The sequence below is a fragment of the Octopus sinensis genome, linkage group LG26, assembly GCF_006345805.1.
Source record: "Octopus sinensis linkage group LG26, ASM634580v1, whole genome shotgun sequence".
Lineage (NCBI taxonomy): Eukaryota > Metazoa > Mollusca > Cephalopoda > Octopoda > Octopodidae > Octopus > Octopus sinensis.
In genome coordinates this window covers 22,965,386-22,986,024 of record NC_043022.1, presented here as the reverse complement: position 1 = coordinate 22,986,024, position 20,639 = coordinate 22,965,386, and the positions used below count along the sequence as shown (strand labels likewise).

At 36.5% G+C, this 20,639-nt stretch overlaps 1 protein-coding gene and 1 long non-coding RNA gene across 3 annotated transcripts in view; one reads left to right on the top strand and one right to left on the bottom strand.

Moving 5' to 3' along the window:
* Positions 1–11,889, top strand: part of LOC118767991 — a 17,657-nt gene extending 5,768 nt beyond the window's left edge. The window contains exons 2-3 of the long non-coding RNA XR_005003912.1: positions 3,463–3,465; positions 11,869–11,889. This is a non-coding gene — a long non-coding RNA (uncharacterized LOC118767991). The remainder of the gene's footprint in view (positions 1–3,462; positions 3,466–11,868) is intronic.
* Positions 1–20,639, bottom strand: part of LOC115224903 (hillarin-like) — a 117,025-nt gene that overhangs the window by 2,707 nt on the left and 93,679 nt on the right. The window contains exons 1-6 of one of the 2 annotated variants that reach the window (XM_036513579.1): positions 14,280–14,522; positions 11,262–11,369; positions 8,558–8,944; positions 3,763–3,909; positions 1,075–1,157; positions 546–689 (exon numbers count right to left, since the gene is read on the bottom strand). In XM_036513579.1, the coding sequence (XP_036369472.1) occupies positions 546–689; positions 1,075–1,157; positions 3,763–3,909; positions 8,558–8,944; positions 11,262–11,369; positions 14,280–14,312 (902 nt within the window). In that variant the 5' untranslated portion in view covers positions 14,313–14,522. Of the gene's footprint in view, positions 1–545; positions 690–1,074; positions 1,158–3,762; positions 3,910–8,557; positions 8,945–11,261; positions 11,370–14,279; positions 14,523–20,639 lie in introns of those variants that run through there. The other variant, XM_029795863.2, reaches the window with a different exon arrangement.

Here is a 20,639-nt window from a genome sequence, read left to right as displayed (position 1 = left end):
AGGCACAAGTCCAGGCAAGGTTGTTTATGGAAGACCAACAGTCGCCCTTGCATATCAGCCTCTCCTCGCCACACCACCAATGTTATCCAAGGGAAAGGCAAAGGCTGATACAGCTTGGCATTGAACTCACTACCTCATGATTGTGAGCCTGACGGTCTAACCACTGATCCATGTGCCTTCACTCAATGCCAGTGCTTAACTGGTAACTAATTTATTGACTGTGAAAAGATGAAAGGCAAAGTTGACCTCAGTAGAATTTGAACCCAGAATATGGACAAAATGCTGTTAAGCATTTTACCACCTGTGGTAACACTTCTGCCTGATCACCATGGGTGGATTCCAGGTTACATAATATTTAGCAAGAGAAAGAGAAAGGGTTGAGTGGATCAATACCATTACATGCCTGGTACTCATTTTTGTAACCCTTAAAGAATGAAAGCAGGGAAAGTAGACCCTCATGGAATGAGAACTTAGCAGAATCACATGAAGTCTGATTTTCTCTCAGTATCATTGATATTACATTGATGTTTGCATGATGTCCTTACCTGCCTAACCGCTTGAATAAATCATGGTACGTTTCAGTCCCTAATTTAATACCACGCAGGAGACCATATGGAGAATCGGGATTCACAGATTCATCAATCTGTAGCTTGTTTAAATCCTTCCATGTCACCCACCGATATAGTGCCCTGTAAGGAGAGGATAGATACAGACATGAGTTATGTGGTATAGGCTGTTTTTGAATGGATCAAGCCGGGTAGAAACACAATACATACACAGGCAATATACACAGACACATATGTACAATATACACAGCTATATGCATACAAGTAGTTATACACACACACACAGAGAAACACATATACATGCATATGCTGGCACACTGACATAGACACATCTATATACTCACAGACATGCACAAACATACAAATAAACACACGCACACATAAACACATACATACATGAACAGGCAGACATACTCAGAGATACATACATACACACAAACCAAACAAACATATTTGTGGCTTTCTAAAATGGTACGACCAGGGGTTAAAATATATAACAACCACTTACCGCGTCTTTTCCAGTTCATTGTGACAGTTTCTGGTGAGGTCTCGAACCAGTTCTGTGAATGTTGAATGTTCTTTTTGTGCCACCTTCAAAAGAAAAAAGAAAAGAATAAATGGAACATCGCGTTTATTCATTAGTGATATTGGATTGGATTGTCCATGTTCAGTCCACTGCAGGTTGATGGCCACAGCATGTTCTCTCCGCCAACCATGGGCTAATGCAGTGGCCATGAACTTGAACTTGAGACCAAACTGGTTGAATGAGTCTACTCTGTCACACCCTTTCATACTTAGGAGGGATAAGGCATCTAGCCTGCATGGCAGAGGAGTGCAGTTTTTATACCCTTATCCAGGAGTCTTTATGTTGGTTACATTGACCCCAGTGCTTCACTGGTACCAGCGTCACCATACCGGCACATGTGCCGGTGGCTCGTGAAAAACAACATTCGAGCGTGATCATTGCCAGTGCTACCAGACTGGCTCCTGTGCAGGTAGCACGTAAAAACACCTTTTGAGTGTAAGGGTGGTCACTGCCAGAACCACCTGATTGGCCTTCGTGCCGGTGTTGCATAAAAAGCATCCACTATACTCTCGGAGTGGTTGGCATTAGGAAGGGCATCCAGCTGTAGAAGCTTTGCCAGACCAGATTGAGCCTGGTGCAGCCTCTGGCTCACCAGTCCTCAGTCAAACTGTCCAACCCATGCCAGCATGGAAAGCAGATGTTAAACGATTATGATGATGTATATATACATACATATATATATATGTGTGTGTGTATATATATATATATATATATATATATATGTAAACACATACACACCCTTAACTGTTGATGATCAATTGTTATTTGTACTGAGTTTTAACTCGTAACATCTTTATTCTCTTTTGTATTTGAAAGAAATGGTTATAGATTGTTCAGTGGAGAAATGTCTGAAAGCTTAATCTTCAAAAGGATTAAGGAGACGTCTGGAGGAAATTAACAGACATTATTGCTTAGAGATGAGAATAATGAATCACAAGACCCATTCTTCAATAATGGGACAAAGCTAAGAATATATTGTTATAAATTTGTAATGTGGGCAAGGTGGGGTATAATAGATGGAATTGCTACTAATATATGAGTGGTATTTATTATATGAAGATTTCTGGCATCACCCCAGACAACCAAGAGGAGAAGGCCCTGCGGTGCAATGAATAGTTCCAATCACTGAAGTTCATAATTCCAGCCATTGAGGAGAAACAGAGAGAACACACAAGAGCTCATGAGGGGCACCCCTTCTCTGTTGCATTCATGTAGCTTCACATGTGGTAGTTGTCATCACTGCAGCAGATCAAAAGCAGGCCTTGTAGCACACATGTGAGCCTGCCAAAGATGGTTGCTGAACAGGAACAATGTTAACCTATGACAGACATCAAAAGAATATATATATATATATATATATTTCTTTATTGCCCACAAGGGGCTAAACATAGAGAGGACAAACAAGGAGAGACAAACGGATTAAGTCGATTACATCGACCCCAGTGCGAAACTGATACTTTATTTATTGACCTCGAAAGGATGAAAGGCAAATTACTTATTATATATTGATTATTCATTTTTATACTTTTTGTGATCTAGTTATATGTTTTAAAAAAAATATATATATATATTTTTTTTAAATTTATGATTTGGTTTATGTCTATCATTGTTTGAATTGCATAATAGTGGTTTTTCTCTAGTTTATATATATTATATATTTATATTGTGAACTGTAAGTTTGGAGTTATACTCCCTAATATTATATATTAGTCATATGATATAGTGTATATAGTGTATATTTAAACACATAAGGAATCCACTAATAGGGATTCTACACGCTATAAAGAACAGCTAGGTTATAGAACCTAGCTGTTCTTTCTAACATGTAGAATCCCTATAAGTGGATTCCTCATGTGTTTAAATATACTCTATATCGTATATATATATATATATATATATATATATGACTAATCACACATGCATACATATGTTTGTGTGTATGTAAGTGTATGTTTGTGTTTCCTTGTCTTGACATCTCATGATTGTTATTAATGAATATCATTCATTTCCAATATTCTGCATAACAATGTCCGGTAGGGGGGAAATATTACTTTGTTTGGAAACAGGTAAAGATTGGTGACAGGAAGGGCATTTGGCCATAGAAAAACCTACCTCCATAAATTCCACCTGACCCAAGCAAACATGGAAATGTGAAAGTTAAAACCATACTCTTTTACTTGTTTCAGTCATGTGACTGTGGCCATACTGGAGCACCGCCTTTAGTCGATCAAATCAAACCCAGGACTTATTCTTTGTAAGCCTAGTACTTATTTTATCGGTCTCTTTTTTGCCGAACCGCTAAGTTACGAGGACGTAAACACACCAGCATTGGTTGTCAAGCGATGTTAGGGGGACAAACACAAACACACATATATATATATATATATTCATATATACAATGGGCTTCTTTCAGTTTCCGTCTACAAATCCACTCACAAGGCTTTGGTCGGCCCGAGGCTATAGTAGAAGAAACTAGCCCAAGGTGCCATGCAATGGGACTGAACCTGGAACCATGTGGTTGGTGAGCAAGCTACTTACCACACAGCCACTCCAACGCCTATGATGATAATGATAAACAATTTACAGTTCAATGTCATAAAGAGCACTTACAGCATATACATGATTGTCTATCTGTTCAAATACTTTAGGACTGTCGTAGAGATGTGACTTCCGAAATTCAGGAGGTCTGGGACTAGGCGGCCGGGTCAAATCAACTCCTTCTTCCTCACTTCCTTCCCCGGAATCTGACTTTTTATCCTTCAAATAAAATAGAATTTATATAATTATATATAATATATATATAAGCACACAATAAATCAACAATCTCTCACAAACATACAAATAATGAAATCGCCAAGATGAAAATTAAGGTCACCAAAATGAAAACTGAGAGTCAAACATAACGGTTGTTCCTGATGTCATTGGAGCATTGGGTTCAATACAACCCAACCTGAAGAAACATATGGACACTTTAGAAATACCCTAAAATCTTGATGCATGGTAAAAATCAGCTTTACTCGGAACTGGACACATACTGCCTAAAGTACTGTCTGTTTGAGATCCTTTTTGTGACTTGACGGCAAGTACACATCTCTGGTACACACAATATCTTCAATCCACAAAATCACAATATTGGATACTGTGCAACGTCTTCTATAATAATAATAATAATAATAATAATGATAATAGAGAATAGGAAGCCAGACATAGTCTTAATTGAGAAAGAAAACAAACTATGCTGGATCATAGCTATAGCATGCCCAGCTGACAACAAGGTATGCAATAAGGGAGAAAGAATGCAAAGACGGACATAATGCCATTGAGCATTTTGTGTGACGTAATAATAATAATAATCTTTTCTACTAAAGGCACAAAGCATGAAATTTTAGGGGAGAGGACAAGTCAATTACATTGACCCCAGAAGTTCATTGGTACTTAATTTATCAACCCCGAAAAGATGAGAGGCAAATCAACCTTGTCAGAATTTGAACTCAGAACATAAAGACAGACGAAATACCACTAAGCATTTTGTCCAACATGCTAATAATTCTTCCAGCTCACTACCTTAATAATAATAATAATAATAATAATAATCCTTTCTACTATAGGCACAAGGCCCGAGATTTGGGGGGAGAGGACTAGTCGATTACATTGATCCTAGTGCTCAGCTGGTACTTCTTTCATCGACCCTCAAAGGATGATAAGCAAAGTCGACCTCAGTAGAATTTGAACTCAATACACAGTGACGGGTGAAATACCATTAAGTATTGGGTTGTCCGGAAAGTTCGTGCCAAATTTTAAAGGAAAGAAAAAGCTCAATAAATACTTGCCATTACATTTTTAATCAACCAAATATGAACCATTTTGTTGCACAATGCGTCTCCATCTTACCTTTAACTTGAAAATAACCTCTTCCCAGAATTGAGGTGGTTTCATGGCAAAGAATTCATCAAGGTATCTTTTTATGTCATCCAAGTAATTGAGATTTTTACCATTAAGACTATTCTGCAGAGACCTGAATAAGTGGAAATCTGAAGGAGCAGTATCTGGTGAATATGGAGGGTGGGGTAACACATCCCAGCCAAGCTGCAGCAATTTTTGTCTGGTTCCCAAAGCATCAATACCGAAAATGAACTTTCTTATCTTCCATTTTAAATGGTTACAGAATTAACACAGGTTATAGGAACATAAACCTTCTTCCATGAAAAGATAGCTTAAACTATGCTCTCAATGGAGGTGTAGTCAAATCCTATTTTATGGACTCAACCATGTTCTAAAATAAGTCGAAAGGTAAGCTACTATAAATCGGCATGAACTTTCCGGACAACCCAATATTTCGTCCAGTGTGCTAACGATTCTGCCAGCTCACCACTGTAATAATAATAACAATAATAATAATAAGAAGAAGAATTATAATGATTGTTTCAGATTTAGGCAGTGGACCAGTAGTTACTGAGAAGAGAGGAAGCTGATACATCAGCCCCAGTACATGACTGGTACTTATTTTATCAACCCTGAGAAAATCAAAGGCAAAGTTGACCTCTGCAGCATTTGAATTCAGAACAAAAAGAAATAGGATACCTATTTGTAAAATATTTTAAAATCCAATGCTCTAATGATTCTGACGATGATTTCTATCCCTGGCACAAAGCCACATAGATGGGTATTGTTGATAAATCAGGGCCAATGATAAAAGGTTGTATCAAGTACTGAAAATCATTTTATGTGAATCATCATAATGATAATAATAGTAATAGCAATAAAAAAGAAAAATGATGAAAATAGTGATGAAAAATAGTAATAACAGTAATGATGATAATATGGTGATGATAACATTAATAACAACAACAACAACAATTCCTAAATTTGACCTAAGCCACAAATACGATTGTGTATAGCAATCTTTTTATTTGTGGGTACATTTTTTTAATCAACCCTTTATCAAATTGTCACATTGCCATATCATATATATATGTACATACATACATACATACATACATACACACATATATATATATACATATACATACATTATATAATGTATGTATATGTGTCTGTATGTGTATATATATATATATGTATAAACACATACATACATATATTATATATATATACATACATACATATATATATATATATACATACATGCACATACATATATATTTATGTATATATATATATTTATATATATATATCCATGTATGTATATACACACTCATATATGTACATACATTTTTATTAATGTTTAGCAGAAGCAACAGGGTGACTCAAGGGCTGAGAGTATCATGTGTTGGCACTTATCAAACTAGTTACATATATATACACATACACATATGTATGTATGCATAAATATGTAAATGTATTTATATATATATATTATATACATATGTAACAAGTCTATATGTATGTGTATGCCTATATATATATGTGTGTGTGTATATATATATATATATATATATATATACACAACTATACACACTCACACAGATAGAGCTGCTATAAGATTCTCTGCAGCCAACATTTACACACATACCACATGATTCTTGATGAGAACCTATAGTCAGAACAATAAATCGCGTTGCTTAGCAACAATGTCTTTGAGCATGGAAGCAAGACTAGTTCCGGTCTGCGACTGGAATGTAATTTCAACCATTTGTTTGGTGCCATCATGCCAGCGTGCCAAAGTCTAGCAGACTGGCTTTCAGCTGCTCTGAATCACTGAATCACTCGCCGCCGACATCACCGTCATCCAATCTTCGCATCATGGCTAATAGTTGCACCTGCTGACAGCTCAGTTAATCATCCAATCAGCTATTTGAGATTATGTAGAAACAGGTAGGTTGGAGATGAGAAGGCAAGAGAAAGAGAGATGGGGGGGATGGGGACGGAAAGGAAGGGGTGCGTGTTTGAGGAGAGGAATGGAAGATAATTCAAGAATCCTCACTACGTGCTCTCAGACAGCCTGGTCTTTGTGAAAGTCTTTCAAGAGAACAAAAAAAGATTGGATAAAGGAAATAAGTACTTCCTTTAATAAGTCGCAGGGGCCAATTTCCAAAGGCTAAGGTGAAAATTTAATTAAATGATCCCTTCCTTACTACCGTCCCCAACTATACTCTCACTATATCACAGGGTCTAATTGTATCACCAATGAAGGTGCATAGCTCAGTGGTTAGAGCATCTGGCTCACAAACATGAGGTAGTGAGTTCAATTCCTGGACCTAGCTGTGTGTTGTGTTCATAAGCAAGATATTTTATTTCACTTTGCTCCAGTTCACTCAGCTGTAGAAATGGTTAGTGATGTCACTAGTGCCAAGCTGTATTGGCCTTTGCCTTTCCCTTGGATGACATCAGTGGCATGGAGAGGGAGGCTGGTATGCATGAGCGACTGTTGGTCTTCCATAAACAACCTTGTTTCTAGGTGCAATCCCATGGTCACTTTTGACTGAAAGACGTCTTTACTCTTTACCCTTACTCTTTTAATTGTATCAAAGAAAAGAGAAAGGTGTTGATTGTAATGAAAAAGTTAGGTTCCAGAAGCATTTCAACTTAGAAAAGCCTAAGGTGCCATGCAATGGGAGTGAAACTGCAGCCATGTGTTTGAAGTGTATGTTTATATTCTCTTTTTTTTTTTCTCTTTTACTTGTTTCAGTCATTTGACTGTGGCCATGCTGTGAAAACATGTTCGACTAATGGGGGAAATATTTCCTTGCTTGGAAACAGGTGAAGGTCGGGACAGGGATGGTCAACCTTTGCAACTACAGAAGAGTGGGTGTAAAATGATGGTAGTGATGAGAGTGGTAATGGTGAAAGAGGTCGTGATGATGATGACAGTGGTGGTAGTGGTGATGAGAGTAGTGATGATGATGATGATAGTGATAACAGTGGTGGTGGTGGTGATGATGATGATGATGATGCAGGTTTTGATTGATTGATTCTAGTTTCAGCTTATGAGCTGTGGCCATGCTGGGGCACCGCCATTTAGGTGAAAATAATAATGAGAGTAGCAATGATAATGGTAGTGGTGGTGGTGATGGCTGTGGTGATGATGATGATGATGATGAAGCAATGACAATGGTGATGATGATGGCAGTGATCATGATGGTAATGTTAGTGATGGTGGTTGTGGTGGTGGTGATGGGAGTGGTAATGTTGATGATGGTAGTGGTGGTGCTGGTGATGGTGGTGATGATGATGATGATAACGATGATGGTGACAAATGATAGTGATGAGAGTAGTAATGATGATGACAACGATAGTGATGGTGATGATAACGGTGATAGTAGTGGTGCTAGTGATGATGACAGTGTAAATAAATGATGTGAAGTCACTTTACTGCATCCCTAGGCTACATCACCCACAACAACAACAACAACAACAAAATGACAAAAGTCTCCATAACACACACCTGTTTCAAAGACAGTTTCTCTGTGATTAACGCCAACATTTGTTGACTGTGTTTATCAATAAGTTGTGCCACCTGAGCTCTTTCCTCACTCGTCATCGTTTCTAACAAGTCTTTCATCATTGATTGTTTTTTCATGCTATATTCCTCTTCGAGTTTCTTCGTCTCCTCCTCTAGCCTGCTTTGTGACGAATTCTGCGAGACGATTCTCTCGAATCCGTTCACCAATTCCATCACCGATTTCTCCTTCTCCTGCTGTAAATCTGCTTCCAGTTTCTTGATTTTCTTCTCTCGGTTGCGCCTGAAAGTGCTGTAGAGAAGGTCTTCCTCCACCTTCTGAATCTGTTCCAGGTCATTTTGGGCTGCGAAAACACCAGATCTTTCAAAGTCCTGTCAGAAAAGATCAAACATAAAACATGTCAGTATGCATATCAATATCAATACACACACATGCAGCCAGCCAGCCAAGCAACCAATAAACCAACCAACCAACCAACCAACCAACCAACCAACAAACCAACCAACCAACCAACCAACCAACCAACCAACCAACCAACCAACCAACCAACCAACAAACCAACCAACCAACCAACAAACCAACCAACCAACCAACCAACCAACCAACAAATCAACCAACCAACCAACCAACCAACCAACCAACAAACCAACCAAACAAACCAGCCAAGCAACCAACCAACCAACCAACCAACTAACCGACCGACCGACCGGCCAGCCAGCCAGCGTCCTACCTTCTTTCCTACTCACTAAAATCTAAGTCCTTACTAAATTTATTTTGAGACCTCTCCATTCTTGGCTTTGCTTCCATGTCTGGAGTTTCTTCTCTAATTTTACAATAGATTCAGCTATAAAAGCTAAATCATGAGCATATAGATAATCTTAAATTCCTTTAAGATAGCCAGTAAGACCTTGATGAATAGGAAAGGACTAAACACTGAGCCTTGGTAGACCCCTGCCATCTCTCACTTAACTGACCACATCTTTGTACATGCACGTGCGTGCACACACACACACACACACACACACACATGTGACACCTACATCATCATCATTATCGTTTAACGTCCACTTTCCATGCTAGCATGGGTTGGACGATTTTGACTGAGCGCTGGCAAACCAGATGGCTTCACCAGTCTCCAGTCTTGATCTGGCAGAGTTTCTACAGCTGGATGCCCTTCCTAACGCCAACCACTCCGAGAGCGTAGTGGGTGCTTTTTACATGCCACCGGCACAGGAGCCAGTCAGGCAGTACTGGCAATGACCTCGCTCGAATCTTTTTACACGTGCCAGTGAAGCGACATTGGTAACGATCACACTCAAACGGTGCCCTTTTATGTGCCACGGGTACGGAAGCCAGTTGGCTGCTCTGGCAACGATCACGATCAGATGGTGCTCTTGGCACCCTACTAGCAGAGGCATAAGTGCCAGTAAGGCGACGCTGGTAATGATCATACACGAATAGCCACTCTGTCAACGATCACACTCTTACATGAATGTGAAAAATTTTATTTTATTTTTCAGAGAAGAACGAGAGAAGGGAGAGAGAGAGAGAGAGAGAAAGAAAATTGGAAAACAGAATTGTGTGTGTGTATGTGTGTGTGAGAGGTAATCTTTTGAAGGCATGGTCACAGAGTTCAATAGAAACACTTCAAAAAAGTATGAAGCTTAAAATTATTCATTACAATGAATTGTAACGAATAGTATGTCACACTATGTAAATATCTATGTATAAAACAAAAAACTCTCTGCATTTTATTAATATATTTGCATTTTCAATACATTTAAGTAAGATATGTTTGTCTATCTGATCTCTCAATCAAACAATCTGAGTTTGTCTATCTCTCTATCTACTTGTCTGATTATCTGTCACTTGTCCCTCTTTCTCTTTATCTATCTATCTTTCTGTCTCTCTGTCAGTCTGTATGCATGTCTGCCTGTCTTTTTGTCTATCTTTTAGTCTGTCTGTCTGTCTTTCTGTCTATTTAGTTTTCTGTCTCTGTCTGTCTGTGTCTGTGGGTGCATGTTTGTTACATATATATGCTGTAAATCCTCAAGTATAATCCGCATTTTTTCCCCAAAATTTAAAGGTCAAAATCCCTAGTGCGTTAAAAATGAAAAATATTTTCTAAGCAATGTCCGAGTCTCTATTTGCTGTCTGGCAATGTTTATTCAGACGCATTTTGTGATGTCGGGCGAGAAAATACCTTAAGCTAAGCCTGAAGCAATGAAGTCATAAAAGAATCATCCATAACTTGCAGTAAGCAACATTTATTAAACGTTATTACTGTTATTTCTTTATTTTCTGCAAACAAAATGCACAAAAAAGCTACACGTTTGCATTATGTTATATATACAATAATAATAAAGGACATTACCATATACATTCTTGCAAACCAAGGATGCTATAGACCTCCTTGACTCAAGTTAGAGAAGGGGTGCATATTATACACAAGGTTTAGGTTTTTCAGAGGTACAGCCCCCTAAAAATCCCCTGCATATTATACTCAAGGGTGGACTATACTCGAGGATTTACGGTATATATACACATATACACATACAGATGTTACAAACACATGTTAAAGAAACCACAACAGTTTCACAGAGTCTGAATTAATAAAATACTCTCATGTAATACTTCTTAAACAGATGTACAACAATCATTGAAGATGTTTGAAAAGGCCATAAGTACCTTGTATGTTGCAAAGGGTCTAGATTGTACATTGAGGTCCCGGTGATGACAAAACTCCAGGGCGTTGGCATCATATTCCCAGCCAGGGTTGTAGATGCTACCTCGTATCTGAAATGATAGAATAAGTTGAAGGTTTAGTATTTTTGTTTCTCTGGAAAGGTTTACAACTGTATAACTATATTGTTAGGGTAGGGGAACCACTGACCATGTTCAAAGCCAATTGATACACACAAACACACACACACACATGCACACACACACACACACACACACACACACACTTGTATATAAAGCTGCTCTTCAGTCTGAAGCTCAGATGAGAAGCTATAGGGCAGTGGTTCTCCACCAGGGTCCACATGGACCTTGAGGGCCCATATAAGATTTTGGGGGTCCACACAGCAAAATAGTAAATTGGGAAGCCACAACAGTATTTGTTGTTTTAAGGGTCTCTGGAAAAATTTTGCTTAAGATGTATATTTTGGTTAGAGAAATAGCTACACTTCTTTCTATAACATTTTACATAATTCAACCTTCACAAGGTGATGGGTGAAAAATAAGATAGTAGTTTTGAAAGAGGTTTCCACCAGAATAAAGTAGTAATGAAAAGGATCCATAGATAGAAAATGGTTGAGAATCTGAAGAAATTTTGCTTTAGATGTATGTATTAGTATGTATTGCAAGAAACAGCTAGGTTTCTTTCTCATAGTTCAATGTGTGAAAAACAAAATAGGAATTTTGAAAGACGTTTCTATAAAACTAGTTTTTAAACATTGAATGGTTATGGGGATCAACCATATACCATTTGTACGTAGACACACACGCCATTTATACATAGACACACATGCACATACCTGTATATATACAGAAACACACACACACACACATATACAGAAGAGACACAACATACACACATATATATTTACACATATATTCATACACATACATACATAAACACACACACATATACCATTTATACGTAGACACACATGCACATACACGTATATATACAGAAACACATGCACACACATATATATACAGAAGAGTCACAACATACACACACGTATACACACACACACACACACATATATATATATATATACCCAGACATATACTATTTATGCATAGACACACATGCACATACACGTATATACACAGAAACACACACACATACATATATACAGGAGAGACACAACATAAACACACACACACACACACATATATATTTACACATATATTCATACACATGCATACATAAACACACACACACACACACACACACACAAGGGACTATCCCATCAAGAACAATGCATAACTGCTCTGTAAAATATAAAAGCAAAAAAAAAAACACAAAGACATTTGTGTTGCCACTGCACAACTTGAGTAAATGACATTTTAGACAAAGTAAGTTTGTGTGGCCCCCCATCCCAGTCTCTCCCTTTCTAATGGTATGAGCTAAATTGGTACACAGTGTTTCCACCGATGCCAGACACAACAGAACACATGCTAGGACAGCAGGGATGCAAAACCGAAACAAAAAGATGGTGATCTATCTTAACCATCACAGTCTGTGTCACAGGTGCAGTCACCCTTGACGAAGTCTGTCTAATAATGGTAAACATATGCCTCAGTGAATGACAGACACGAACTGGAATACACACAACCACACACACACACACACACACACACACACACACACACACACACACACACACACACGTGTTATATACACTGATAACATCCGTCAACCTACACTTGATATTTTATCTGATGCTTCACCGATTCTGGCAATGATGATGATGATCAGGAAAATAGCAAAAATAATGATAATGATGATAATAATAATAATAATGATGATGATGATTTCAAATTTTGGCACAAGGCCAGCAATTACATTGACCCCAGTGCTGGACTGGTACTTTATTTTATTGGCCCAAAAGGATGAAAGGCAAAGTCGACCACAGTGGAATTTGAACTCAGAACGCAAAGATGGATGAAATGCCATTTAGCATTTCGCCCAGCATGCTAATGATTCAGCCATCTCACCCCATTTCTACTATAGACACACCGCCTGAAATTGAGAGGAGGGGGCTAGTTGATTACATTGATTCCAGTGCATAACTGGTACTTCTTTCATTGACCCTGAAAAGATGAAAAGCAAAGTTGACCTCAGCGGAATTTAAACGCATGTAAACATGTAAAGCATTTTGCCTGGTGAGCCAATGATTTGCCTCATTTAATAATAATAATAATAATAATTTGTTTATTGGCCACAAGGGCTAACAAAAATCAATTAAAACATAAAGGGACAAAACACAGGACGAAAGTTACAAATGGTTTTGTCCGTTTGAAAAAAGGTCCGTGTATAAAAGCAGGATAACAACGAAATGTAAGTAACAATTAAAACTCCCAATAGGGGGAGGCGCTTTGAAAGGTTACCCGTGGAAATACCCATAAAAGCCACGGGAGCCTGGTCTAAAGTGGGGTAGTGAGCCCCTTTCTCCTTTTATATTTCCTTTTAATAATAATAATAATGATAATAACAACAACAAGAGCACTTAGAGAGTGCAAACCTCCACCAAGGCAACATCAATGTCCTTTCAACGATTAGCCAGGGATGATTTTTAAAATGACAATATCTGAAATAAACTCGACTGCTCTCACAAATGAGAATACTAAAGATAAAACCGACTGCTCTCAAAAGTTAAATAAAGAAACCGGAAAAATAATCCAGAATCCTTGTCCGGTACTGGATCAATCTCAAAATCTAATCAGTTTGTGCCAGTCATGAGGCCAAACATCCCTGAAAGTTTCATCAGAATCCATCCAGCAGTTCTTGAGATATCTTGTCCACAGACAGACAAACAAACATGACTAAAAACAATATCTCCGCCTTTGCTAATGTGGAGGAAATTATAATGGTTTCAAATTTTGGCACAAGGCCAGCAATTTCAGTTTCAACAAGTAAATGATAAAAAATATTATGAAAGATGCAAAAGAAAAGGAAAAAGTTGAAGTCACCTTTTTACAACATTTGAAGATAAACATTTCCATATTTGTGCCATATCGGAAGAGAGGGGACAGGACTATGTCTTTGTAACCTGGATGGTGAAATCGGTGATGGCGTGTGGGGATCCAACCCCCACATTCACACAGCCACTGAATGGTCGCAGTACACGTGAGGTGGGCCCTTAAAAATGAGCCCTTAGAGACATGCAAAGGTCCAATAAAATGGAATGTTGTGCTGATAATAATATTAAAAATGGGTCTCTCTCCTTGCACATACATACATGCAAAGATACATATATGTATGTGTGACTATCTCTATCTATCTATCTATCTATCTATCTATCTATCTATCTATATGTGTGTGTATATGTGTGTGTGTTTGTATGTGTATATGTGTGTGTGTTGTATGTATATATATGTATATGTGTGTGTATATATATATATATATATTATATAATATATATATATATATATATATATAATATAATGAATAATAATAAAGGGTAAAATTAATTAATTAGTAATTAATAATTTTACCAAGCAGTATTCAGTATGTAAAAAGGACCATTTATGGTAAACTTAAACATTACTTTATATAATTAAGGTTCAGCAAAAAAATTTGCTTTGCCACATACCAAACTTATATATATATATTATATATATATATATATATATATATTTGTTTTTATGTTGAGATTATAATAAAAAAATAATTTTCTATTAAACCGACAGATTACTCATCACTTTCTGTAAAGTACAATTTATTGTGCTTTTAAAAGAAGAGTGATAACAGTAAGCTGAAAGTTTTGGCCTGGTGGCCATATATACATATATATATTGTCCCTTCATAAGCAACAGTTTTGTGAATAAATTTGATCATGAAATTCAGTGTTACAGAGTTGTTTAATCACTGATTTCCATGAAACTGAATCAAAATAAAGAGTAGTTTCAGAACCAGCATATATATATATATATATTATATATATATATATATATACATACATACATATATATACAAAATTTATAGGAATGACCACTAATAGTGGACAGCCTGTATGCTAGAAATAGATGCCAAACTCGCCATTTACCACAAAGAATGTGTTCTCAAGAAAATGTATAAAAATTTTTAATCTTTGGATTAAAAAAAAAATATGCTAGGCCACTGGTTTTAATTGCTTAATATCAATTTCTACCCTTATTTGATTTTTATACATACATACATATATACATATATATATATATATATATATATATATATATATATATCTTTTTCTTACACTCTCTTTCTATATTGAATACATTTTCCTTTTGGTGCAAACAGAAACATTGTGTGTGTGTGTGTGTGTGTAGTAGTAGTAGTAGTAGTAGTAGTAGTTATGTCCTGATATGTGTGTATATAATATATGCCTGTAGTTAGGTTGTGATACATGTGTGTGATATATATGTGGTTATGTTGTGGTGTATTGATGTGTATGTATCTCTCTCTCTCTCTCTCTATATATATATATATACGTAGTTATTTAGTGTGTCTCCTACTATGTGTTTGTGTGTGTAGTCTTCAACTTTTCCTATCCTAAAGGGATTTCCAGCCCAGTATTTACATGCTTGTGTTTATAGCTTTGTTATCTGCTCTTAGATCTATTGTTCCAAAAACATTTTTTCTTCACATTGTCTGAAAAGTTTATAAATTCTTATAACTTTTCTCCCTCTCTCTCCCTCCCACTCCTCTCACTCTCCTTCCTTATCCCTGTGTGTGTGTGTGTGTCTGTCTGTCTGTCTATCTGTCTGCAGGAGAAATAGAAATAAAAAAAAAATACTTGATACTGTTGCATATATTTGAAAAACTCTACAAACATCTAACAATTTGCAAGCATCTATTCATTAAAGTAATTAAAGCGGTAAATAATTACCAGAAAAATCATTCATATTTATTATTTTCTTTTTGGCTGTGTGGTAAGTAGCTTGCTTACCAACCACATGGTTCCGGGTTCAGTCCCACTGCGTGGCACCTTGGGCAAGTGTCTTCTACTATAGCCTTGGGCCGACCAAAGCCTTGTGAGTGGATCTGGTAGACAGAAACTGAAAGAAGCCTGTCGTGTATATGTTTATATATATATATATGTGTGTGTGTGGGTGGGTGTGTATGTTTGTGTGTCTGTGTTTGTCCCCCCCAACATTACTTGACAACCGATACTGGTGTGTTTACATCCCCGTAACTTAGCAGTTCGGCAAAAGAGACCGATAGAATAAGTACTAGGCTTACAAAGAATAAGTCCTGGGGTCGATTTGCTTGACTAGAAGCGGTGCACCAGCATGGCCACAAATGACTGAAACAAGTAAAAGAGTATACACGTGCTCACACACACTACACACTGTTGTTTAAAACTCTCTTAAATCAAATCTAAGTGCTATAGCTCTAATGTAAATATCTACATCCTGTTATAAAACAGGAAAGAAAATTGTGTACCCAACACTAACGCAGACTACAATACAGTTTAGAGAATATATATAACTAATTGTTTAATAAAGTAATTAAGGTGCAAGTATGTGTGATGTAACAAACAGTACAATATTGTATATGTAATCCAACAGGTATGGGTATATGTAATCCAAGAGGTATATAAATATAATCCAGCAGATACGTTTACTTAATCCAACAGGTGTATGTACGCAATACAAGTGTGTGTGTATGGATGTATATATATATATATGTATGTATCAGTTCAGTTAGTTTAGATATGCAATCCAACTGGTACATATATGTGTGTGTGTGTTTGGAATGAAAAGCAGAAAATTCACAATTATTTCATTATTCACAATTATTTCATGGATGTATATTTTGATGTTTATACATCAATTCTCTGTCTCCACCTCTGGGTCTCTCTCTCTGTATGTGTGTGTGTGTATATATATATATATGTGTGTGTGTGTATGTATATTGTATATGTATGTATATATATATATATATATATATATATATATATGTTTGTATATGTCTCTCTCTCTATATATATATATAATCCAATATGTAATCCAATAGGTGTAAGCCCACACTTCCGGATGTTGTAGATGATGAGTCACAGATCTACCTGTAGAAGGTGTTACATCATTTTGTAATCATTAGATTTTTAAGATGTATCATATGCACTATGACACCATGAGTTCAAATCACACCTAGATGAACTCTGTGTTTTATCCTTCCTGTGTAAAATTAATTATCCTGGGGTCAATTAATTCAGCTCAACCTTTCTCCCACGTGACATCTTTGTTAGAAATTATTACTATTGTGGAGTTCTGTTATTTTCATTAGTGATGTACTTTTGTGGTTGTAGTTTTATTGATGTTGGTGATGTGGTTGTGGTGGTGTTGTAATGTGGTGGTGGTGGCGGTGCTAGTGGCTGCATTTGTATGTTGCTTGTAAATCATACAGAACTAGTTAATGTGCACTCAATTAAATATTAAAGGACCTCCATACACACACACATATATAAGCACACATACATGCATGCATATATATATATATATATATATGAGGGCTTGCTGAAAAGTTCCTGGCTTTAAGGGTATTGTGAAATGCCCAGTTGGAGCCCCAATCTTCCACATTCTTTTACAGGGCTTAGAAAAAAAGAAGGCCCGCTGCATTAAATGTGTGAATCCGAGAGACGAAAAGGTTGAATAAAGTCATAATTAACTGATCCTCCTGTATTCTCTTTTATTCAAAGCCAGGAACTTTTCAACACCCCCTCAGGTATACACTCACACACAAGTTTGTGTATGTATGTATGTATGTATGTATGTATAATGAGTATTAGTAAGTATATCATATATATAGATCATATACATGTAGTATGTTTATACTGTGTCTGTATTTATATACAGATTGTGGTATGTATTGCTTAGCATATATAATATATATGAATGCGACATGTCTATTTGGAGGGTGTTTATTTTGTATTATACACTCATACATGACACAGTATACATGGCGTCTCTATATAGTGTGTATTATTGTGTATAGTAGGGACAACAAAGTGTGTTATGATAATCCCTTCAGAGTAGATTAGAGACAGAGAGATGGGGAGTGGAGGAGAACAGAGAGACAGACAGAGAGAGAAGGAGAAAGAGGGAGATACAGAGGAAATAGGGAAATGCTCAGAGAGAGAGAGAGAGTGTGTGTGACAAAGGGAATAGGAACAGAGAAAGCGAGAGAAAGAGAAAGGATTAAGAAACAGGGTGACAATATGAAGCTGACAAGGATTTAAGAGCAAAAAAAAAATATATATGTATATGAAATAAAATTTAAAAATTTGTGAATATGTAAGGATTAGATAAGAAGATGAGGGTTTGGTGGAGCCAAGCTTAGGATGAGAAAGGAAGAAGAATTTGGCTGTAAACAAAGTAACTTATTCCAGGGTTTGCTTCACTGTCACAGATTGTCTCAGAAAATGGTAAAGTTTCATGTTTATCCTTAACGAAAATAATCTTTAAATTTTGTGTTGATAAATTGTTTCTAAGTCTTCACAATGGAAAAAAATTTCACAAAATGGAAATTTATGTTGTCTTTTTCATTAATTTCAAATTTACAAAATGCTTTTCTCTTTCTCTGCACGCATGCTTGTGTGTATATAGATAGATAGATACACATACATGTATGCTCGTACATATATATACTTATAGTTATATACATATATAGACATATAGCAAAATATGAACTATATATACTAACACCAACCTTTATTTACATATATATATATGCACATGCACGCACACACACATATATATACACAAACACGTTTATATGTGTATGCATATATATATATATATATATATATATATATATATATATATATATATATATGTATGCGTAAATATATATAAATATATATATATATATATATGTATGCGTAAATATATAAATATATATCTATATTTATACACATTAATGAATGTACACATATACATACATTTACACATATGTACATAAATATATACCTGCAGATATAGATATCTAATATATATTTATATGATGATGATAATGATGATTTATATATAAGGCGGTGAGCTGGCAGAAATGTTAGCATGCCGGGCAAAATGCTTAGCAGTATTTCATCTGTCTTGTGTTCTGAGTTCAAATTCTGCTGAGGTCGACTTTGCCTTTCATTCTTTCAGGGTCAATAAATTAAGTACCAGTTGCGCATTGGGGTCAATCTAATCGACTGGCCTCCCTTCCCACAAATTTCGGGCCTTGTGCCTTGAGTAGAAAAGAATATATATATTTATATATATATATACATCTATATATAGAGAGGGAGTTCACTTGCAAACAACATGTAGGTGCAAGTGCAACAGATAATAGCTGTGATTCTAGTAGGTTTATAGGATCATGAGGAGATGTGCATCATTTCAGGGCATTCCTATCAACAGCTTTATTGCACACCAGTCCCCTCTACTGATGTGAGATCCCACTTGACCGCTTAATCAACTGTTTGCCAGCCTTGAATCTACTGAGAAAAAAACTACTTACCATCTTCTTTTAACCAAATCCAATTGTTTGCCTTCTCAACTCTCGCTTAGGTATCTTTCATGATGGCATTAGTTTTGCAATGAGTCACTTCTAATGACACTCATCACCATCTCATACTATTTCCTATAAATCCTCTATGGCCAATTTTGTTTGAATAATGTATCACCTTCCAACTAGCATCCTCACAATCTTCAAGAAGCACATCCTATTTCTCTTTCCAAGTCTGAGCAGTGTTGATGCTATCTCTAAAGGCACCTTTATTTCAATGAGATTTCTTCTCTTCATTTCTACACATTATTTACTCTCGGAGTGGTTGGCGTTAGGAAGGGCACCCAGCTGTAGAAATTCTGCCAAATCAAGATTGGAGCCTGGTGCAGCCATCTGGTTCGCCGGCCTTCAGTCAAAATCGTCCAACCCATGCTAGCATGGAAAGCAGACGTTAAACGATGATGATTTACTACATCTAGTTTCTTCTGAACTAGTATGGGCAAGCATCTTTCCCATCCTAGGAAATCTGCAACTTCTTCCAAAATATTGTTCCAATTTTCATCTTTGGTAGGAACTTCTTTCTTCTTCACATGGATTTCTGCTCCTAGACAGATGACAGTGATAAAATCTCAGACAGTTTTCCTCAGTGCATTCTTATCAGTGTTAAGTTCTTTACATTATTAGAGAGAGCCCTGGGAACTAAATTATGTCTCCAAGTACATTTGTGTAGCACCAGTAAAGACTTGGAAAAAATGTTTGTGTTCCTACCTACCCACATCTGCATGTAATACCTTTCATCATACTAGGTTTGTAGGAGAAGGCGGCAAGCTGGCAGAAACGTTAGCACGCCGGGCGAAATG